This window comes from Aquila chrysaetos, chromosome 13 (assembly GCF_900496995.4).
Source record: "Aquila chrysaetos chrysaetos chromosome 13, bAquChr1.4, whole genome shotgun sequence".
In the NCBI taxonomy this organism is placed as follows: Eukaryota; Metazoa; Chordata; class Aves; order Accipitriformes; family Accipitridae; genus Aquila; species Aquila chrysaetos.
The window spans coordinates 31,838,243-31,862,561 of record NC_044016.1 but is presented as its reverse complement, the minus strand read 5'-3'; the positions used below and the strand labels follow the sequence as shown (position 1 = coordinate 31,862,561).

Sequence of the window (24,319 nt, the reverse complement as noted above, 5' to 3'; positions counted from 1 at the left end):
TCTAATTATAAAACTTATGTGCTTTTCCACTTCATGTTAATTTTGCCAGTTCACGCCAGTTTAAGCTGTGTCTTTCATTCAGTACCATTGAGAATTTAATATTAACAGAAGTAAATTTCAGTTCAACAAAAACAGTCCTCTGGATAATTTTAATAGCCTCTTTTATTATGAATAATAGCACTAGTAGGCTCTAATGAAACTTTTTATTGAAGACTCTCAAAATGATTTAAAGTGAACTAAAGCAAACACGTCCTTGAAGAATAAATTTCTTCTTTTCACCTTGGAGGTGAAGTCAGCAAAGCATTCAGAACCCAAGTACCTGGCCTAAAATCAGAGGCTGGAACCTGAAGCAGCAGCTCCTAACTTTCGTTGTCGGTTTACAAATACCAAACACAGTGTTATCTTTTAATCTAATCCCAAAAGCATTGGATTAATTCAGAGGACCAGGAGGTGTTCTTGAAAGTGTAACAGACATGGCTACTCTGCTGTCCATGCAGACTCAAATACAAGCAATGCACATTAGATCAAATTAAAGTGCCTATTGTGGTAGAAAGTTGAATCATTAAGGCAATGGATTAATAATTTTGATCACAGCTAGTACGTGCATTTAATCTTAAAACCAATTTATTTTCTCTCCTCCCTCTTTCTCCCAAAAAAGCAGAAACAAGGCTGAAGTTTTGGGGGAAGAAAGTAATGGGGGTGATGTTAAAAGGTTTTTTTGCTTGCTATCCTTGCAAATAGGCAAATTATGTAAATATGTGATGAATAAAATAATTCAGTTATGAAAAACTGAAATCTAAAGATGAAGCAAACACTGAAGCACAATGTAAAATACATATCAGATCAACAGCAAGGACATTATCCAGAGAATTTTAGACTTCTATTTGCAACTAAATTTAAGAAAATTTGAGCATCCAACCTCATTCTGTAGGTTTTAAACACGGGAATATTTTTGAAGTGAAGAAATAAAATGCCTATAAAAGCCTAGTTTTAGATAATGAGTTCAATGCAATGGTTGGAACAAGCAGTATATATTTTTAGGATCCAAAAGATGTTCTATGTAAGAAACAAAGCAAAACTAAAGGCAATGAAGCTAAGCTGTTTCAGCTACAGTAACATGAAGGTATTTGACAATTCATGTGCACAATTAATATAAAATAGGAGAGAGAAAACCATTAATAAGAGAGCTGTGAGACATAATGTTGTGCATAGCTCAAGTCAGTATTTTAGCTTGAGATACTGTTTCCCACAGCAGGTTTCATTCTGTAAATGTCACTCGGACACTATAGTATTAGTTTTTTTCAGGGGGTTCTTTATCTGATGATGTTAGAGAATCAGGCCAGTACCTTTCAACCAACATCTTTCCTGTGCATTGCACTTTATCTATTCAGTAAACCGAACACAATTTCAATACAGAAATGTTCCATTTATAGATCAATCACATCCCACCAGTCTGTGAGCTTGTTTCTTGAAGTTTTACACTGTTTAGCTACTGAAGAACAAGTTTACTATTTAACATTTGTGAAATAATTGTGAATGAATGCCTCAATAGTGTTAGAATTTCATCATTATAGATTACAAAGAAAAACAAACTCAGTGTCTGACCAGTTGGAAAATACATAGATTCAGCAGTAGATATCACATGCTTATATGTTAACTCAACTTTCTTATCTCTATTTGAACACATCAGTGTTGCAGCATCACAGCTATAAAATGAGGTATTTTTTAGTAATGTATGCCTGTGGGTGCTGTATAGGTGATGCTATCTTTTAAACCCAACTGCAAAATTATTTATCACTCCAACATAATTTGAAGGATATGTAAGCAAAGTTTAAATCGAACAGCTGGGTCACATAACATAAGTCAGACATTTTCCTATAGTAAAAGGATTTGGCATACAAATTAGAAGGTGATCATTTGAAAACATTGATCTTGCCAAAGTGGCATTGGGCAATCCTAATGTGAGTCGTCATCTCAACAATAATTGCTACTTTGGAAATGCCTAGCTAAGCTCACTTAAAATCTACATGCCGCTTCTTTTTTTTTTTAATTTTTAATTAATCCATAAAATGTTTATTCCATAAAAGTGAGCAGCAGATTACTTAATGGCTGTCTGGCACTTTAAATATGACAGCTGCCACACAAGTGTTGAGAATATGTGTTCTAGCCATTAGAAATCTATTTCAGCTCATGATTATGAGGTCCTAGAAACACAGAGCTTACTTCTAGTGCTTTAGAAGTCTCAATATATAAAATTAGATCTCAACACACACAAAGCAGAGTAAAGCTGGAGCGTCTGCATTATCACACGGGTAGCAAAAGTTTAATGTCAAAGCATTTACCTAGTTTTCACAATAGTCTATACTATCTTCTATAACTTGCAATAAAAAAAATCTGCAAGTTAGAATAAGTATACAATACTAATTCACTCATGTCTAGCATATAAAGAAATGAGGACACAAGATATTATTTGGTTATTTTCCTGTACTGATTGACATTGAAAACAGGAAAATAAGAGGGAAAGAAGAATAATTTCCTTCCATCCTTTACAGAGTAAAAACCTTAACACATAGACCAAAGCTTCAACTTCAAAGTCACCATAAAATGGGAATTGGGAGATAAAGGCAACCAGCTGTAAAAGAGTACTTTCAAAGTTTGCTTTACAACAGATGTACCATGCACACATTCCACTGGTAACAAAAAGAGCTGAAAATCAATCAGAAATTCAGTTCAACAAAGAAAATTGTAAAGCATACATCACAATAATGTAAATTAGGGGGCACGGTATGCAATGCAGTTTCACTATATGTAAAAATTGTCCATCACTATATGTAAAAATTGTCCTTTGCAATTTTTCTGATTTCCATCAGCATTAGCTCCCAGGTAATTTGTTGCACTGTACTAGAAAAAAAAAATAAAATTGAATTAAGTTCTAGGTGCAAACTTCCCTTTTATTCAGGGATGTTTCCCAACTTTAAAAACCTAAGCTATGTGCACAAGGTCACATATAAAGTCTCCATCAGCTCTGGGAGTAGGGCTAGCTATGCTTTTTAGGCAGACTCATCAGAAATTGCCTGAAAATTGCTCATATCGGCATTTAAATATGACAAAAAATCAAACCCAGTTAAGTGCACTTTCAAAGAAAGGTAAACAGAGTAACAACAATGAAAAAGAGTTCTCTGTATGTTAATCTGTAATCCATAATCCCTAATTTGTAAGAAACACATACCTGGAGTGAGAGGAAATTTCACTTAGGTCTCCCATACTGCCTTCAGCTGTATGACTGGTAGAAATAGCAGAGGCATAGCTATGAACAGCATAGATTTTAGCTGGATCATCATCTGGCCCAGGAGTTTCAGAAGACTCGGTCCACTGCTCAGTACGACAATGTACTCCAGACCTGCTGCCAGCAAGGTGCAAAGGGGCCAGAAGAGGAGCAGGCATGCAGGGAGCCGTATCAATTCCACTGTCAGTAGAAGCCCCCTTTATATATGTTAATCCAAGCAGCTCAGGATCCATCAGATCTCCAGAACCAAAGTGTTTTTCATCACTGTTGCTGGATGTATTACTGGATAGGGTGTTGCTGCTTGAGTGGCTTGAACAGCTTTTGTCTCCAATCTTAACAACAAGAAAACAAACGAAAAAAAAGACCCCCCTCAAGTTAAACAGTAAAATATTTATTTTCATATAAATTACTGAATTTGTGCCATTCAAAGACCATTTTGTTATTTTTTACAGTATGCTATAACATAACTGCAAAGTATGAAAAGAGCTAATTATACCACCAGTTTCTATGAAATGAATTGCACAGCTGGCTAGACACATTAAAGGTTGATGTCACTGCAAATAAAAAGGCTCTAGTTCCATCTTCTATGGCAAATCTTAAGATCACACTTGAATTTTCTGATTATAGGACCTGCTTAACATCCATAAAATTGCATTTCTGAACAGTTGAAATAAGCATTTGTTAAAGCTAGAAGCATTGGTAATTATTTGTTAAAACAAGTTCTACTGCAAATCTGAAAAACACCAAAGACTGAATTCTTGTTGGCTTTTTCTCAGTGTGGGTGAAATATGCAGCTTATTGGATCAAATCCAATTGGATGTGTGGCTAGTTAAACTGAAGCCAATTGCGATGTGTGTGTACCAGATGAAAGTAACTTAAGTCACATAGCATGGCTATTGAAGTGGAATAATTATGTCAGGCATTTGTGTCAATAAAGTTGGGGTTTTTTGCTGTTTTTTTAAAAGAGATTTTATAGAGTTGGATTAACTTATCTCTGTGACACAGTAGCCAGAATAAGGGCAGATGGACTTCTATTAGGTAGAATATAAGTGAAATTAACAGGACTCAACATTTGAGAAAATTATTTTAGAAAAAAAGGAGGGGTTACACTTGCATTCATTCTAACTTTTACAAGATGGCTGTCACCTTAAAAACAATGGAACAATTGACAAAAATACAGTGAGCAGTTTTTCCAAGGACAGGGACTTGGAAAAAGGTGTCTGGAGAAAAGGCAGGTCACTTCTTACTATAAATGTAAAATGGAACCAAGGTGGAAAGAAACAAGAGAGGGAAAACCAAAAAAGCTCAAAGGCATAACATTAGCCTCAGAAGACATATTGTATGTATGAACCTTCCCCAAAATTTCCTCTATGTTGCTGAAAATACACGCTTAGGTACCTTCCTGACCCTGCAAGCAGCAGAGAATCTGGACAACAGCTATTGATACAGACATCTTGAACTGCTCAAAGTTCACTATGGCCATAGCTGAGGATCATTTTATGCATTTCCTTGTGCTAAGAGAAATTATTGTATGAAAGCTCACCATGACCCTAATTGTTATATGTTGTTAAAGACTGTGTTGTGGAGCAAGTTTAAAAACCAAAAAAAAACCCCAAGGAAATCCCCGCCCCCAAAAAAAACCCTCCCAAACCAACAAACCAACCAAAACCCAGCAGGAATATGATATTTATTCCAGGAGAACAAAGATATCTTGAAGATAGCCAGTGAAATTCCCCCCACTCTCCTTCCCAAGTTAAAACTTATAAAAAGAGAGCACAGACATTTTTTTCTAATGGGAAAGTATTTTACAAAGTTCTCGTACATTTGCTGTAGCCCTCTCTGTGAATTTCACTGGCTGGCAGAGTCTCATATGCCAAATTGAGCTGAACAAAAAGGGGATGCACAAGAGAACATTACAAGGTCCTTTACAAGGTGATTACATTTTTTTCCTGTTTTACAGCATTGAACAACAAAATAGCCTCATTTTATTAGTATTATCTTTATAATAATGCTGGTTCTTACTTTGTACAATACAGTTCTTTTGCACCTGCACTACATATATGCATAGGCAGGCAAACACAAACATAAGGCCATTATGAAATTTTCTGTTCAGACCCCCACCATCCTAAAAGCATGAGAGCTGCCATTAGCCTAAAACTCTGATTGAAGTTAAGCAAACTCATCATTTAACTTTGGTATCGGTGCTCTGTTTAGTACTGATTGTTACATATTCTGATTCTAGCTTCTTGTCAACTTTTGCTTAAAGTAAAAGAAAGTATTTTTCTCTTCATGTGTGTAACTCTACAGCATGGTTCTGTTTATGAGAGTACTTTTTTCAAGAAGTATCAACCTAGATTATCATAAAGTATCAATGTACATAAGATGAGAAACAGGCCTCATATTCTTACCAATATAAATCTACAAATAGTGTACAGATTCCTACTACATATAGCAGGTTTTTCCATGTAACAAACACACAAAAAAAAATAGAAAAAGACCATGCATATCATTAATGTACTTTCCATGACTAAGTCATAGAGGATTTTGCCATTACTGAAGACAAGCCACTAAACTAGCTAGACTAGAAATCTGTTCAGCATTCCCAACATACAAACTACATTTTTACGGTGCTTATTGATAATTATACTACAGGGGTATTTCACACAACATGACAAGTGGTATGGGGAACATTTTTTTTTTTTTTGAAAGGATATTAAATACTTCACAGAGTAAGCAAGCCAGTACAAATGAAGCTGTAAATACACAGCTGAGTGTAGACTATGCTAGTTTTATCTCCTCAGTGCCCCAGACCCAAGCCTTCTTGGGAGTTCTTAGTTTTTAAACACAGATTAAGCATACTCATTTCACCCCACATGCAGGTGAGCATACTCCTTGCCTCCCAAAACACACAGTGGTCTTCAGAAATTACTAAAATGTATTTTCAATATGTATTTTTTTTTAAGTCCAGGGTGGGTTTTGTTTTGGTTTTGGGTTTTTTTTAGAGTTTTGAATGACATCCAAGTAAAAGACTTACATGTGAAAGTTTGTTTGGCGACTCCTTGCCACTGCCTTCTTTCTGTAAAGCCCGGTCTTTGTAGGAGCTCAGGACTTTGGTCGATGGTGCATGCCACTTGGTTTCTGCCATAAATAATTGTGTTTTAATTTCTGAATGCTAAAAAGATGAGTATACTGTACAAAGAAAAAAGGCACATGGCTTAGCATCAGGTTTCAAACCTGTATACTCTTTGGAATCAGAGATGTGTATCTTTGAGGAATTTCCTAAGATCTAGTTTTTCAATGATAATCAAATGAAGTTCAACCTGCTTTTCATCATTGACGAGGCTTTCTGAAGTTCAGGAGTAGTTTGTTCCAAGTATTATCTAAATATCCCACAGCATATTCTGTTAGACTGTCTGTAACAGTCCTCGCTTTCACAGTCGTATTACATGCTCTTCGTGTATGCAACCTCCACATTGGAAGGTGACTGCACTTCAACAGGCACTGCATTGCAAAGAACATTTATTTTTAAGATACAGTGGTTTTTATTACCAGAATGTCTAGTTCCTTCCAAAGTTTCCTCTCGTTCTCTGCCTCCTTCACACTCCAGCGAGCCTGAACCTTGGTGGTGTTCATGGAGCAAAGGGGATTGGCACCTTTAAACATAAACAGAAAATTAAGCTGTTGGGTTTTTTTCCTAGAAAACTAGTTACATGATGAACAACAACACTTTTTACTCTTCAAAGAAAGTATTTTGTAAGTGATTTGTTTCAACAACCATCACCCCCCTCCCAAGTAAGTATACTAACATTTCCAAACACTGCATGGAAATATTTACATGCAATTTTTTCAGCAGCACACTGTTATATCTTAAGTGTGAACAGGACAAGAAGACACTGAACTTTAAGAAGAAATGCATTCTTGGGGCTATATATCCAAAGGTTTTTGCAATGGAGAACTATGGTAATGTATGCTTAATCGCTTTATTAACTAAGCCCCACAGAAAGTAACCCTGCAGTTTTGCAGGTTTTCACACTCAGAACATGTAAGCTAGTACCAGATCCATTGCTTTGCATTGTATTGCAAAAGTTAAATTATTTCACAAAGCAACACACTAAAACCAAAGCTGCTATTAGAAATAACTGTGCTGGAAAAATGGCACAAGATGCATTTTCATATGTTTACCGTAAAAAAATTTGCCAAAGTTTTATTTTAATTATTAGCATCTATTTAGCTGCCAGAGATTTCAGTGAGTATTCTGAAATTCCTTGAGGAGTCTCCAAGATATTGCATATGTATCTGCTACATGGAATATCTTATCCACAAACAGTCATGCCAAAGCGATATTACGCTTACAGACAAGGAGTCAAGCTGATGTTTTCAATATTCACATTTTTTCTGAAAAGCAGCTTCTGAAAGCCACGTGGCAAGTCTGGAATGCTTTTATATTATGCTATGTAGATACTGCCATAGCTCAACATTTTATAACAGGAGTGTTTTCAGCAGCTATATTTATACAACAAAGTGATAAATTTAAAGTAATTTAGAACAGATGTCTCACATAATATTCTTATAACATGGACAGTATATTGGGGTGGTCTTTTATACACAGAGAGCTAACTTCTGAAACTTCAGCCCCAAGGAATTAACAGGGATGTGAAAGAACCATCTATATAATGCAACAGCCTTTTAGGGAGAAGAGATCTCTTTCAGAGTGCTACTTTTTTGAGGAGAGCTGCCAGGGAATGGATGCCACTGGAACAAGCACAGTAGGAAATAAAACCTTTGAAGATCATGAAGATAATTTTTTAATCAAATACCCTTCCACTGAAGCAAAAGAAGGAGATATTATTATTTTATTCCAGTTCTGAGTTACTAGCTGATTTCTGGCCTGTTTCTGGGAAAGCAAACCGAAGAACTATTTGTTATTTACCTAAATTGTGACATAACAATTTGGTCCTAAAGAGTTAAAGTGGTATGGCTTTAAAATTGTATTGGCATACATGTTACATTAAAGATCAGTAAACCTGTACATCTGAAAATATACTAACGGAGTTTGCAAATAAATCTATGATACACAACATTCACATAAATTTTGTTTCAGAAAGAAGATGCATGGGAGCTATAGCAAGATTTAAAAAAAAAAAAAGAAATAAAAATAAAAAATCACCAATACCCATCATATCCCACTTGCTGTCTCCACTGGCTGCTCCCGCTGGGTCCTGGGTCACTGGAGGAGGACTGGTTGCTCGGAGAACTTCTGTAATGTTGACTAGAGTCATTAACAGTGCACTGAGGTATTTGTGGGGTTTCAGATTTGAACTGGGCTGTGCTTCTTTTATGAAATACATTCATTTTTACAAATAATGCAGATGTAGTATGAACACTTAATTATATTCATTCTGTGAATTTACAGTTTTATCTTCGTTTCATAAAACTCAAACAAGAATTTTTAAAGTATATTATTTATTTCATCACAAATGAAATCTTTCCAACTGAATATATGAAAAAGGCACAAAAAGAGGAAGACTAAGTACCATATCCTATTTTTCTTATAGGTAGCTTTACTTCTGAACAAGTGAGATTACTCAGGAGTCAAAGCAGCTAAGTTAGGTCTCTAAATTTACATGTGGGAAGCTCTCATGATGGATCAGATATGATTGTTAGTTGCTTTGCATGTATTCCAATTTTCAACATAGTAATGTAGAAGAGGTAATAACAATACTTTTTTTTATTAATTCTTCAACATAGAAGAGCAATAAGAAAAGACTTTCATGAATAGTATTTTTTGTACTTATTATTTAAACTTTTGTGCCTCATGTCTTAACAATGTCTCCAACTACTCTTCTTGGATTTCCAGACAGTTGAAATGCAATGCTCAAATTTGGTTTTGACCACCCTCCTGTCCTTCACTTCTGTGCATATCAGTCCATAACTACAATACAATTTCCCTCAGTGACATTATTTTTTTTTTTTTAAAGGCTATATGTAGAAATTAATGTATGTACTTAGGGAAGAGGTGAAAAGAGGTAGTTTTGGATTTATGCACAACACTTTCCCAAGTATGTGACATTCGATAAGCAACTTTACTGTTCAGCTTGAAAATTTTAAAGACAGTAGCTATTGTATTTTGTCTAACAGCCAAACACATATACAGTAAGTAGATAGTGTAGCGCGTAATTTTTCATCATGTCTCCCTCTGATAAGCATTGACAGTACTGACCCTCTCTCAACCAACTGAAATAGTCTATAGGCTACAGTTGAATTCAGTTGCATGTTCTTGCTTCTTACAACCAAGAACTTTGCATTTCTTGCACAGCTTAAGTGAACCAGCATTAAGGGATGGGTAAGTTACGATCCCATGTGTTTCCAGTCTCCAGACTGATGTTTAGGACATTGTCCTCAAAACCAGGACATTGGTTTGTACTATCCCAGGCTGAAGAATGTCTAGATCCCAAGTCTCCCAATTGCTGGACAAGTGTCTAGCCATTAGCCTACTAAACAGTAGGTGGCTACAAAAGGAGAACCACAAAAATCCAGTCAGTGAATGCCTCACGCAGTTCCTTTATGGAAGAGTTGCAGCTACCTGCTCTCAGGAATGGATTCCAGACCCCAGGTGAAAGGACACACTTGCCTACAAGTGTGACTCAGGGACTAAAGTACACAGAGACTTCTTGGTGCGAAAAAACAGAAGAGTGAGTCTGAAGCTTCACTCTTAGGCACCCGCTATGAGCGGCTGTCACAGAATTAGGCATTTTGTAAAAACAGGAGTAGACCTCAAGGATATCCTTGTATTTCTTAGTGACTAATTAGAGGAAACTCCTTGATCAACTCAAAAACATTTGTATTGCCTTCTCAAAACACTTAACTCTCCTCAGGAACTGTACTAGGAGCATAGGTGTTCACCTCCCAGTTTTTAATTTCACTCCAGTGACTGGGCACCTAACCGCTACATGTCACAGTAGTTGAACTGCTGCTGCTTAAGTCTTTTACTATATCTAGCCCACATTTCTGTTGCTTGTTCCTCTTTTTATCTCTAAAAACAACCATTTTATCACCAAGTTCAATGTTAGCTCATTTTCAGATCCCTTGCTATAACTCCCCTGTTTATCAACCTGCCTGCACTCTTCAATTTGTCTAAATTGATATTGGGTCTCTGACCCTCTAAAATCTCCTCATCATTTTCCGAGCTGGAGTATACATTTTCACCCTTGCAAGACTACTTACAAGTACTAATCAACCCTACTTCAAACTCTTTTGTTTTAAGCCCATCTCTCTGCCAAGCCATCAACTATGCCTCTTCCCATGTAGAAAGACCTTGCCAATTAGGTATCTTTCTTTTCATGTTTCAGGACCCGCTTGTCACAGTTCATCATTTTCCTCTCTTTTCATTATTTATACTCTGTACCATGTCTTCCCCAGACTAGCACTTCTGCTTTGTATTTGTTTTGTTTAAGTGATACAGGAATTTCTTCATGACAAGAGATAGCCTCTGTCTCAGCATTTTTTCACATGCTTCACTGAGTGTTAGGAGAAGTGCAACTTATGTTCGTGAAGGTTTCTGGAGATGAGTAGTATGTCAGAAACCTTTCATTTTTTTCTCTGTATAGGCATACAGTATGCTTAAGAAAGCTCCATAAATCCTGAAGTATTTCGAGACACTTGATACATTGTCCCCTTATGCTAGATGTTACCGAGAATTTCAGTAACAAGACATTAGGAAAAGCTGAAGCCCTATAATGGTATATACATGCTACAGAAACGCACCTCTCCTCTTTTCAGGGGGTGAGGAGGGCGGTAGGGGAGAAGGAGAATACAAATGATCAAATGATCATAACTGGGAGTCTGCCTTCCCCAGACCATGACATAGACATATTTTCAAATATGTACTACTATTACCTGTATACATTTCAAACAATCTAAAAAGTCACTAATTCTTTTCTACTAAATAAGATAGATAGTGTAGCAATAGTGGTATGTCATGATTTCATCCAGAATTTTTTAAAAGCTATTTAAGACCAGTATTTTAGATTTTCATATCAATTAGATATTTGCAAAATGCAGTATTTTTTTCCTTGGAAATTAGAACTACATCACCCCATGGAAAAAGGGCATAAACAGAAATAATTGCAAACAATAAAGGACAGAGAGTTCTGCTCAAGACATATGGCTTCCCTAAATAATTCAAAGGTCATGTATTTACAAATTTTTAACTTTAAAAATAATTTTTATCTTATGAAAAATTATGATTAAATTAGAACAGAGCTAATATTTAAGGATACCATCCCATCATCTAAGAGGTGTTACATATTCAAATCACAAGCTCTGCTTTGTTTAATTAAAAGCAAAGCAAAGCATAAGGACTGGTAATGAGTTACAGAACCCTTTGAAACTATGCCAATAGCTTGGTAATGAGATTAAATAATTCATTTTTAAAGGGATGAGCTCATTTTATTTACACTCATTATTTGTTTAAATAGGCTCTCAAAAGGTGGGGGACAGGACATTGTTGAGATCAAGAAGTCACAAGGCAGTTTCCCACTTTATTGATTTGGGACTAAAGGGAAAGGCTGGCTGTCCTCAGCAGTAGGCTCCTCAGTACAGTCCACTTCCATCACAGACGACAAAAGTTACTTGTTTCAAGTAGAGGGAACTGGGCTCAGTGAACACCCTTTAATACAACCTCAGAATTAAAATTACTGTCAAAACTCAACAAAATAAGGTTTAAAAAATAAGTATACCAAAGCTCTAGAAAGCAGAGATACCTAAAGTAAGGCACATTAGGAAAATGACAGGCATTAAACAGAGAGCATATTACCTTGCACCATCTGGCAGTTTTCTATCAAAGGAAGTGCTGCGAGGAATGGCTGTCTGAGCCTGCTGGAGAAGCTGCTGGCACTGCAGTCTGTCAGATGTTCCTAGGATTGGAGAGGCACGAGAGAGAGGCTGCCCAGCGGGAGTCGGCACCCGATGCCAAGTGGTATTCCTTCTGAAAGGGGTTTTATACTCACATGGGGTGCCTTCACTGTCAAGTTTGTATTCCACCATGGGTATACGACAAAGTTCTGAACAACCCCTGTGGGACAAATAAAAATGCTGATCAGTCTCACTGCAGGGAACAGAAAAAGAAATCTTGCACTCTACAGTCAGAAGTATAGGCATATTTTTCTTCCAGGTGACCAAAGGTGTTCATATAGCATCGTACAACCCTTCGAACGCTTCAAAACTATCATGCCAATCAGGTGGGAAACATTTCAAAATAAAGGATCTGCTCTCATGTGCTCAAAGGTTTTTGACCTCTCGCCTTACCCTTCAAAAAGGAGAAAATATTAAGCTTTTACAACTTAAATCTGCAGCTTGAATTTTACATAATAAAAGCTAGTAGAAACAAAGCATTCAGAAGTCAGAAAGCTCAAGTTCTTCTATAACAGCTTTAGTTTGTTTAAACTGCATAAATACAAATAATTTCTTAATGTAAAAATTTACGTATCCAAAATTACAAAACATTTGCTTCGCAGCAAACTGAATGTTTTTTAGCGGTATTGAGAACTTTCCTTTTGAATCCCACCGTGTCCCCACTGAATGACAGAGCATATACACTGCGATGCAAATGATTAAGTGGCATCTAAATATTTTTCTATTTGTTTTCAAAGTATACTTTCTAATGTCTCTCTTCCTGGGCGTCTCTATGCCTGGAAGAGAAACGGGGAAGTGGAAGGAAGAGATAAATCAGAAAGAGTCTGGTTTACAACCTCTGCTTGAAGCTTACAGCGTGGTTAAATATTAACAGTATTCCCAGAAAGCATAAACTCAGGTAAAAGTAGTGACAGTGTTCCCCAAAAGATCAGTCTGCCTGTGGGATATTTGCTGTAAACTCAGGCTGGACTTGAATTAAGGGTTACTGTTTCAGAAATTAGTTAATAGAAGCTTCACACCCATTTTAAGCCAGCACTGATTATCATTGCAGATATTTTATATTCTCGCATATCTCCTCCATTATTTGACTGACAGGCAGTGCGTACTAAATTAACATCTATAAAGAAAACACCCTAAATAAATTTCATGCATTGCATTTCACAGAAATAGTGAAAATTTGCTTCTCTGTCTCAACTAACAATTCTGCTCTATCCCTTGAGCTGAGTCTTGATTGAGCTTTGCTTTTGTTGAAAACTCAACATTCACCATTTCCAACTAAATTAAAATCACCTAGAGAAAGCATAATAGAGTATGTGGAAAGTGTTTGCAGTCTTAATCCTGAAAAAGTTTTGGCACAAATGATTTAACACAAATGTGCAGTTCAAATAAATTGTATAGGTACTCATACATTAAATTACTGTGCCCCCAAGCTTCTGAACCAAACCCAAAAGAACATTTTCATTGTCAGTGTTCTGGTAAGCAGACAAAAAAAAAAGAGATATTGTAAAAATGCTAACTATGTTATTCAATGTTGTTGAAGAGAAGATGCACGTGCAGCCGTAGCAGTTACATTCTAGATACCCCGTACATGCCCAGGCTGCTGAATTTTGTGGTACTAAATAGGCGGGGTTTGGGTTTGTGTGGTGGGGTTTTGGTAGCGGGGAGGGGGCCGCAGGGGTGGCTCCTGTGAGAAGCTGCTAGAAGCTTCCCCGGTGCCAAGTCGGACCCGCCGCTGGCCCAGGCCAAGCCCATGAGCGACAGTGGTAGCGCCTCTGAGAGAATGTATGTAAGAAGGGGAACCGGTAGTGAGTAGGGGGATTGGAATGGGAGAGGAACCCCTCTGCAGACATCGAGGTCAGTGAGGAAGGAGGGGGAGGAGGTGCACCGGAGGAGGTTGATGCCCCTGCAACCCACGGTGAGACGGCAGGCTGTCCCCCCCAGCCCGTGGAGGGGAGCGGGGGAGCAGATGCCCACCTGTAGCCCAGGGAGAGAGGAGCCCATGCCGGAGCAGGGGGATGGATGCCCCCCAAGATGGCCGGGACTCCATGGGAAAGCCCGCGCTGGAGCAGGCTGTGCCTGAAGGACTGCAGCCCACAGAAAGGACCCATGCTGGAGCAGTTCGTGAAGGACTGTCTCCCATGGGAGGGACCCCACAGTGGAGCAGGGGAAGAGTATGAGGAGTCCTCCCCTGAGGAGGAAGGAGCAAGTGGTAGAGAAAACTGGGAGTGGAGTTGAGCTGGGAAGGCGGGGGGGGGAGGTGTTTTAAGATTTGGTTTTACTTCTCATTATCCTGTTTTGATTTGATTGGCAGTAAATTAAACTGATTTTGTTTTTTCCCCAAGTTGAGCCTGTTTTTTGCCCGTGACCATAAGTGGTGAGTGATCCCTCCCTGTCCTAGTATCGACCCACGAGCTTGTCTTTGCATTTTCTCCTCCTCATTCCACCAGGGCCAGGGGGGAGGAGTGAGCGAGCAGCTTCGTGGTGCTTTGCTGCTGGCTGGGTTTAAACCACGGCAGAGGCAAACTGTTTATCCTGTAGCATTAAATCTCAGTCTCTGCTGGCACTCAAACATATGAAAAATGTAAAGAACTATAAAATATAGAGGATAAAGCACTGAGAGTGGAGATTAGTAGCCAATGGAGGGTAGAAGACACTGTGATGAACACGAGCTGAAGAGGAGTCACTAGAATGCTCCAAAACAGAACTCAGAATTCCTGTTTTTTCAAGGTTATTCTTTGATCAGAAGTATCAGTATTAAACACACCAGTAAAATTTGACGTGTGTAAACTCACTGACAAATCACAGCTGGACATGCTGGAAGCATCAGAGAAATTCACTATAATGATTTTCTGGTTTTAGCTTCCCTACAGAGGTAAGACCACCCCAATAGTCTCCTCCCACAGACAAGGAATGGAGCTACAGAGAAACCAATGTTACAGAATTGCCAATTAATTTCTGAAGGTCAATTTGATATATCTATAGCCTCCCCCTACCCCCACCCTGAAAACGCCACAGCTATTCAGACCACCACTTCAAACCACCCCAGTTCATGTATCTATTTTTTTAAATTGTTTCACACTTCTGAAAATAACAAAATACATGTTGGGCTCTTAGAATGATGAACATCATAGAAAGGCCAAGTTAAGCAAATTGCATAGCATTGTGCAAACATTTCTACTGCTGAAGCATATATAGAATAGTTTTCTCCAGTGCAATATTCAACTGCTTATATCCCAAGACTGAATAGTCTTCATAGAAGTTCCCTGCCTCATTCACTGTCTGCAACAAAGAAGACCAAGGCGTAGGAGACAATAGCCTCCAGCAACACAACCTTGACTTATTCCCAGAGCAGGTCCATGTTACATGAATGTAGAAAAGTTCTTAAAGGAAAAAATAACCTAAGATTGATTATTCAATTAAAGACTTTCATAAAGCTTTATATACAAAACAGAACAAAGAATGCACAGATGACATAGCAAGGTTAGTATTAGTGTACTGCATAATTTTTCATGTGGCCATATATACAGTGTCATTATCTGACTAGGAAGTTGGACAATTATGTAGGCTACAATTTCAGTCACCCTTCTGCTGATTTCTTAGTACCGTTTCACCCCCTTCTTCATTCCTATAGACCTTAAGTGTTAGAAACAAAGCATCCCTTCCCCAACTTTTATTAAGATACCGATTTCACAGTCTGTCTTGGTAATTGAGAAAGTTATAGCATGTACTTGTCATTGTATCCCTTATTAGATAGTCCCCGTAAAGTACTTTAAGGGCTGTAAAAATAGCCATGGGTTTTGAAGGCAAAAGGGATTGTTGCTACTACTTAGTTTGACTCAGCTTGCTAACTGAATAACTAAAGCATGATATAAAAATAGCAAACAACAAGCTTTCCTGCAAAGAATAAGAATTTAAAATTTTGTAAACTTTTGTGTTTGTTTACATCATGAAAATGTATTCCTCCGACAAATGAAAAAATTATTCAGGACACTGTTCCTGCAAAAAAAGGCTTACAAAACAACCCTATTTCAAGTCACTATAAAAATCTAACAAAGTTACTTTTAAATTCAAAATGGATCCCCAATGTGACTGTTGTAACTGGCGCCCCCAAACATTTCCATGGTTAAAATGGAACTACTTCATATGGCTTCCTTTGTCAAATAGACTTTTTAATTTTAAAAGTGCCAAACCAATAAGTTCAACATTTATATGAAAAATTATGCTTTATTGCTTCACAAGCGCTGCCTAAAGAACAGATACTGCAGTATACTGAGATATGTAAAGTCATAATTGTAGCTAGCTCCTATATCAGAAACAAAGAGAATCAATTACTTCACGCCTGCAATCCAATAAGGATCCCACCCCCCACCATGGATCAAACTGCAAGTTATCTTGCATGAAAAGAACCACAAAATTAAATGAAATTTCCTGTTAAATATTTAATTTGACCATTATCTAACTTCTATTTATAATATTGTTACTTATTCCACTGGATGAAGAATATACATTGGCACCGGTTTTGAATAATAGCTTTTAATTCACTTTTTAATTTTAATTTTTTTTAAATTCAAGAATATGTAAGGACAAATCTATATTTTGTGATCTTAAAAAGATATTTAAATTTATACTAAACAAGTATAGGCTATCAAACATCTTTCTCAATTATATTCAATATAACATTTTGAAAAACAGACTCATGTTATTTATCAAGCAAGTGTGACCAAGTCTTAACCACACATCAGAAATGATAGCACTTTCTGTCTTTCGCTATAGTTTGGTATTAATTAAATCAACACTCCAACATAAAGCACAGGCTTCTACTAATATCTTTGGTTCAAGAGCCATATTATCCTATAAAAACATTTGGTTAATAAAACCTACTCTGCAATTACACAGAGCATGACTCTATGATACAGCCAGCAGGTCATGACTGCATATTAAAATTTAAGAGTCCACTATAAAAATCTGCAATATTCAAATGCTACTGCATGGAGCATTATGTTCTGAAACAATTATCAAGCAGTCCATTACATTTTTCAAACTATGTTAACCAAAGCTTTCAATATTAATTTAAAATTCCATAGAAACGTTCTGTAAAAGGCTCTGTGAAGGACCTGTATTAGGCAAGGATGCTAGTTAAAAAAGGTAAATGTTCATCACCATGGAAAAGTTAGAAGCTTTCATATACTATGACCAGCAGTTTGCCACCTTGATAACTACACAAAAGACTTCTTTTCTGTTAGATCCTACCACTATCAACTACTCAGTATGACTTTGGTATTTGGACCCCAGCTATCTATAGATTTTGTGCATCACAAACGGTTTTAGGGTAATAACAGAACTAGAATAACTGGTTACAACTTAACTTTAGTTCAATGTATCACAGATCTGAACCACTAAGGGGGATGTAGGCACAGACGAGCAATCGTTGGTGTTCACCAGTTGTACTACACTGGTAAATTATCCCGTACTATCACCATTTCAATTCAAAACATGTAATCTTGCTCAATAAGGAGTCTTTATCTATATCTAGCAGTACAATACGTAATTGCATTCTTCTAACTCAAACTTTGTGTTTAAAAGTAATCACTTCTATTATGGTGCATGTTTTTTCTTATGCTATAGCAGCTCCCACCAAGTGTCATAATGAGACTGAGGAATCATCATGGAATCTATTAAATCCACATTATAAACATAGGTTAGTTTCACATAATTGTAGGGACTTAACTGAAAAGCACAATTTAGTAGCTTAGTTTTGCTTAGACTTACTGTGTAGTTAAATAAGACATACACACATTTTCCCTTCTCTGACACTCTGAAGCACCTCCTGGACTCCATTGACTCCTTATACCAACTAAAGCGCGAGCCCAAGACACCAGATAAGATTCAAATGGCCTAAGGGAACTTTGGTCAAAAAGTCAAGACAAAAATTCCCAGTTCTGACATCTCGGAAACCTATTAACAGTAGTCACACTGCATCAAAAAAGAAAGAGATGTCATTGGAAAAATAGTAAATCAGTTTTACCTTAAAATAATTTCACAGCACAATAGATGTACGTGATTGCTTACGGGCAACCTCAGATAAGGCTGCTGCCCACTTCACCACTCCTGGTTTGAGGCAAGTGATAACTCTCTGGCAGTTCCTTCACAGAGCTGAGGAGTTGAAGCAGACAATCCCTCCTTTATGAAGATACACTCATTGTCCTTCTGATCTTTGTTACTATTCAGTTTTAAACACAATCTTTGTGTTGGTGAGCTGACAAACAATTTAGAGGCCTCCTAAGAGCCTCTACACCTGCATTGTTGTATGAATGAGACGAGAAATACACACAGGATGTTGGGTGAAAGGAGCTAGTCAGGAAATAAGAGGAGAAAAAAAAACCCAAAACAACCAAAGTATTTGGCGTACTTGCATGATCAGTAAGGCAGTTAACAACCGCTGCAGTCTCTGCTGATGGAAACTAGGACATGAGCAGAGCAAGTCACATTTCCAAATCCCAGAGAACAGGAAAACAGCTACACCAAAATACAACAATTATGGGGAATAAAGGCTTGAGACGCTATCGGGAAGAAGGAAAAATCACTGGGAAAAATTGATAAATAGGAAAGATTTTTGTGACATTAAAGAGAAAAGCCTTCAAAATTCACCATGAGACTGTAAGATGAAGAAGAGCTGGAAAAACAGCGGCAGGGATGTAAAAGTTCTATTATGCTCCAACTTAAGAAATGGAAATGATGAGTAAGGGAGAGGACAAAGGAAGTAGGGGGAACAGTACCAAATGGAGACTTAAGTCTTTGAGCTCCGAAAGGACTGAGTTCAGAATGAATCCTGATTGTGAAGTAGTCTTTTAAGATACTGGAGAGACAAGATTAGGAATAAGACCACACACGAGGAGACACAGGAAAACACAAATGATCCTCATCAAAGAAAACGAAGCAGAACATGTTTCCCGGAGAGAGGTTATGCAGTCTCTATCCCTCGAGTTTTTGAATCCCCAACTGGATAAAGCCCTGAATAACTGGCTTGACCTCACAGCTGACTCCATTTTGAGCAGGAGGTTGAACCAGATAATCCTCTATGGTTCTTTCCAAACTAAATTTATCCTGTGATTCCATGAACCCAAAAGTTTTTCAATGAGGTAAAGATCAGATCACTTCCAATTTCTGCAGAAATATTGCACATTCCAAACCAGAAATAACAAAAATGGATCCTAAAAAATGCTTTATATATACGCCAGGTTATTTACAATGAAAAACTTCTTTGCTGACCCAGTACTGAGTAGGCAATATATTAAGCTTCAAAACGCCAAAAACGTGGTTCTTTGAGTTTTGTATTGGGTTTGTGTGGCAAGGTTTTGGTAGCAAGGGGGGGGCTACAGGGGTGGTTTCTGTGAGAAGCTGCTAGAAGCTTCTCCTATGTCCAACAGAGCCAATACCAGCTGGCTCCAAGACGGACCCACCGCTGGCCAAGGCCGAGCCCATCAGCAACAGTGGTAGTGCCTCTGGGATAACAGATTCAAGAAGGGGAAAAAAAACTGCACAACAAAAACTTCAGCCAGAGAGAGGAGTGAGAACATGTAAGAGAAACAACCCTGCAGACCCCCAGGTCAGTGCAGAAGGAGGGGGAGGAGGTGCTCCAGGCGCCGGAGCAGAGATTCCCCTGCAGCCCGTGGGGAAGACCATGGTGAGGCAGGCTGTCCCCCTGCAGCCCAGGGAGGTCCATGGTGGAGCAGATATCCACCTGCAGCCCAGGGAGGACCCCACACCAGAGCAGTTGGATGCCCCTGAAGATGGCCGTGACTCCAAGGGAAAGCCCATGCTGGAACAGTCTGTGCCTGAAGGACTGCAGCCCATGGAAGGGACCGATGCTGGAGCAGTTCGTGAAGAACTGCAGCCCGTGGGAAGGACCCACGTTGGAGAAGTTTGTGGAGGACTGCCTCCTGGGGGAGGGACCCCACGCTGGAGCAGGGGAAGAGTGAGGAGTCCTGTCCCTGAGGAGGATGAAGCGGCAGAGACAACGTGTGTTGAACTGACCCCAACCCTCGTTCCCCATCCCCCTGTGCTGTTCAGGGGTAGGTAGAGAATCTGGGAGTGAAGCTGTGCCCAGGAAGAAAGGAGAGGTGAGGGGAAGGTGTTTTAAGAATTGGTTTTATTTCTCATTACTCTGGTTGATTGGCAATAAATTAGGGAAAATTAACTTAAGTCAAGTCTGTTTTGCCCGTGATGGCAATTGCTTGAGTGATTTCTCCCTGTCCTTATCTCAATCCACAAGCCTTTCATTACATTTTCTTTCTCCTGTCCAGCTGAGGAGGGGAGTGATGGAGCAGCTTTGGTGGGCACCTGGCATCCAGCCAGGGTCAACCCACCACAAGTCTTTTCAATCATGTTGAATAATAGAGAGAAGGGAGAAAAAAAAAAAGAGAGTCTGGAACTCCTATTTACATCTCTCCACATAGACAATCAGAGCTTTGCCTGGCATTTTTGGTTTTTTTCTGCTTGACTGTAACAACTGTACACAGAGTAAACTTCAGTAATTATAACTAATTCCTACTAGGAGTTCATTCATAACAATGTAAGAAAAACTCAAAGACTTTTTATTTGGATGAGAAATATGATAAGCATCAGAGAATTGTTTTCAACTTTGTATCTTTTTAGTTTATATTTCTTTTGTTAGACTATTTCTGGGTGGAGACCATATGTTACATACATTGCCTAGGTTCTCCTTTGTTTTGATGCAAATCAGAATAGAAAAAGATGCTCGTACAATAAAGTTTCAGAGCTTCCCAAGGATTGTAGTAACACTGCATATTTAGCCTTACTCTCTTAAGTACAATGAATTTAAGGAAAGATGTTAAAATGCAAATTGTATATACTGGCAAAGGCCACGTTTACATATCCTTTTCCTTGAAAACTATATTGGGAAGAATAAAGCTCAAAAGAATTTCTAAGAAGTGTCAGAAAACAATTCTTTATTTTTTTAAACAATAAAAGAACTCTTTTTCTTTTATGCAGAAGAAAACCACGATGTTTTGCTTATTTAGAGAAGAGACAAAGCACATGGTGCGTGATGTATTAGAGGTGGAGAAGAGGGCAGGCCATACCTTATGCCTAAAGCTCTGTTGTTTGCTGGTGCTGCCGCCCTTTGACATTGACCTTCTATTAGGACTTGCACTTCAAATGTAACAGCCTAGGTTGAAATCTCTGGTGCTAATCAGAGTTCTGACAGAGTTCATTTTTGCCAAGAGCCTCCATCAGGCTAAATCACAGTGCGTATGTCTCATTCCCTGAATCTAACAATGTTATAAGTAGCACAGTAATTCTGACAGTAAATACAGTTAAGCATTTTCTACCATTTTATTTTTTGTTCGGTACAGAGGATAAACTTTTGCAAGTGATATGGCTTCCAATTAATATCACTGTATTTCCTTAGTGCTAGTTCTTTCAGTTACCTCTAAAAAACATCACGAGCTAGAGTCTTCAGGTATTTACAGCCTTCTTAGGTTAGTAGCAGGGGTGGTAATTAAAAGCTTTGGTACGTTCAAATTCTACTTTTACAACCAAAAGTTCAGTTTCAGGTTTTTCTGCTTTATCCTGCCTCAAGTGTTGTTAGTCTGGCAGTATCCTGCCAACAATTCTAGACCTGACTTCTTTCTAGCTCAGATGGCTTAATTAAAAAAAAAAATAATAATAAAATTAAATAATCTGAAGGCCCTATGAACTATCCCACCAGCTTATGGCAAACACCCCTGGGAGAAGACTTGAACTCCTCCACACAGTAAACCCTTCCCCTTAAAAACATTTCTCCAAACATTCTATACTCTGTTGGTTTTCTGTTACTTTAAAGAACCCTAGAAACAAAATTGTCTATTAAGATCACAATCATTTAAGAGGAACAGGCATCAGGACTGGAAAATACAGGAAGTCGTTACACCTCTTTTATTTGTAAGGAAGAGTTTGCAAAGTTCAAGAGAATAAAACAACCTCAAAAGAAATGCAGTAGTACTTAGTAATGGCCCACAGGCAGTTTCAGTCATAGTTACTGAAATATTTCCATTTTCAAAATTAGCTACAACAGCAGGAAAAAAGTCTGTTAATTGTTCAGATCAACAGGTGGAAACTACTGCTGCTACATCTCTTACAGTGGTTGTACTGGAGCTTCTGTTTCTCGCCCATCCCTGGAAATTTTGCTTGAAGTTTCATTTGTTTTCTAAACTTTCTAGAAATTGTTTCTTAAGCAGTTTCTTTTTTATATATAATGGTAGTTGAACTATGTTCAACACAAGTTTCAATGTAGTAAGTAAGATTCTAGTAGAATCTACAGATTAAAATGGATTTAGAAGTACTTGAATTCCTTGACTGGATTTGACTGATTAAGGATATAGTGTCCTTGAGCATTCCTGTGACACCACCAGTGAAAGCAAATTAGAATGAACATCACTATTCTCCTGTTAAAATGTGTATAATTCTAGCTACTGCACTGCAGTACTAGGTAATATTGACGATAACAGAAGAACAAATCAACAGTTCTGAAGGGAAAAACATAGTAAAGAAACAAATATGACACAAGGATACTTATTCAGATCTGAATACAATGACCAGCATGTTTGTTCTAATACAGCTTTGTAATTTAAAGAATTTATGTTTTAAATAATAGCAATTTCTTCTTTCTATCTAAGTATCAGCCTGGTGCTGTGCAAATAATTATGATTTCTCAATTTGTGCGTGATTATTTAATTGCTGGGGCAAACTGAAAACAGCAGGACCTTTGTCTCAAGTTCATTAATTTTACAGGATAGTAAATGAAAGGCCTTATTCCAGGATTGCTTTTGCATATACTGTTATCAAGACTATAGGTAGAAGTATCTACATTAAGTAATGGAATGCATTTACTGAGCAGAATTTTCCTCTAATTTCCTAATCACTCGGTAACATTCCTTTGTAAGCACCTTCAACATTCCAAATAATTTATTTTCATGCTGAAATAAATTAATACAAGGCAGTTTGCAGCAAAAAATAAATTGATTGTTAATAGTTCATTGCTAATATTCTCTGTGTATGCACACTTACTCTTTGTTGGTTTTCTTTTAAAATATAAAGGGCTGATAGACTGAGGATGATTTGTGGGTAAGCTAACAGATGAAAAAATAAAATCAAGTTAAGAACTCGATTAAAGATCTCCACTTCAGCTGATACTTTTCCAAGGGACTGGGACTGCTTTGGAAACACCCTTGCACACTTGAAATTCATTTTCATTTGAAGGGTAGAATTCCCAAGACACTCCATGGCACTCATGTCCAATCTGTGTAAACTCACTTCAGAATTTGATCCCAGCAAGGAACCAGTGCTAATAAGCAACCTAAAGAGAAAGTCCTCATTGCTTTGTATTCCTAAAACCCAGCACAGCTAAGCAGAAACTACTCTTTCAAGCAGTGGAAATCATCTGATTATCTCAGTAAATGAAAGACAGGCATTAATAAAATGATACATGGGGATTTTTCATGAAACTATGAATTTTCTTTTTGCTAAAATTATTATTTATATTCTTGTAAATGGATGTCAATTTTTATTGCAACTGATTCTTGTAGAAACAAAGATGAATGTATTTTTATATCTATGCACTGTGGACAAAAATTTGAAACCCCAGATTATGGCATTTAAAGCAAACATTTTTTATAAACTACTAATATCTACCCTGACAAATAAGGCTGAAATACAGAGAAAAAAAACCCAAAACCCAACTGTCAGAAGATCATATGCTCCATAGTACCAGTCAAACTTTCAAGGTACTTATTTCAGCCTCAAAATCTACTCTTCTACATATGTCAGATAGACTGAAGTATCATTTCTTAGAAGAAAATCTCTAAAAAAGCTGTAAATGAAAGCAATAGTTATTGGAGCATACATGTGAAGCTTTCTCCTGCTTTTGAACCATCATTCTTCTAGGCACGTGTAGCATGTGGATCAAGGACTGATGAACTCACAACTTTGAAGGAAATATCTGTAAGTCTGTTTTGAGTGTTATTTGATAATTATTAGGGCTACTTGACAGTAAAAAAGTTCTCTCCTGATGAGCTGGCACACCTGCCTTAACTGTAGCTCACAGGTACATGTTGGAAATCA

At 37.6% G+C, this 24,319-nt stretch overlaps 1 protein-coding gene across 6 annotated transcripts in view; it reads right to left on the bottom strand.

The window, feature by feature from the left end:
• SIPA1L2 (signal induced proliferation associated 1 like 2) overlaps positions 1-24,319 on the bottom strand; it is a 150,946-nt gene that overhangs the window by 25,088 nt on the left and 101,539 nt on the right. For all 6 annotated transcript variants that reach the window (XM_030035196.2, XM_030035197.2, XM_041128404.1 and 3 more), the window contains 5 exons: positions 12,102-12,359; positions 8,460-8,543; positions 6,836-6,939; positions 6,321-6,424; positions 3,230-3,618 (listed from right to left, as the gene is read on the bottom strand). In XM_030035196.2, coding sequence (XP_029891056.1) covers positions 3,230-3,618; positions 6,321-6,424; positions 6,836-6,939; positions 8,460-8,543; positions 12,102-12,359 — 939 coding nt within the window. The remainder of the gene's footprint in view (positions 1-3,229; positions 3,619-6,320; positions 6,425-6,835; positions 6,940-8,459; positions 8,544-12,101; positions 12,360-24,319) is intronic.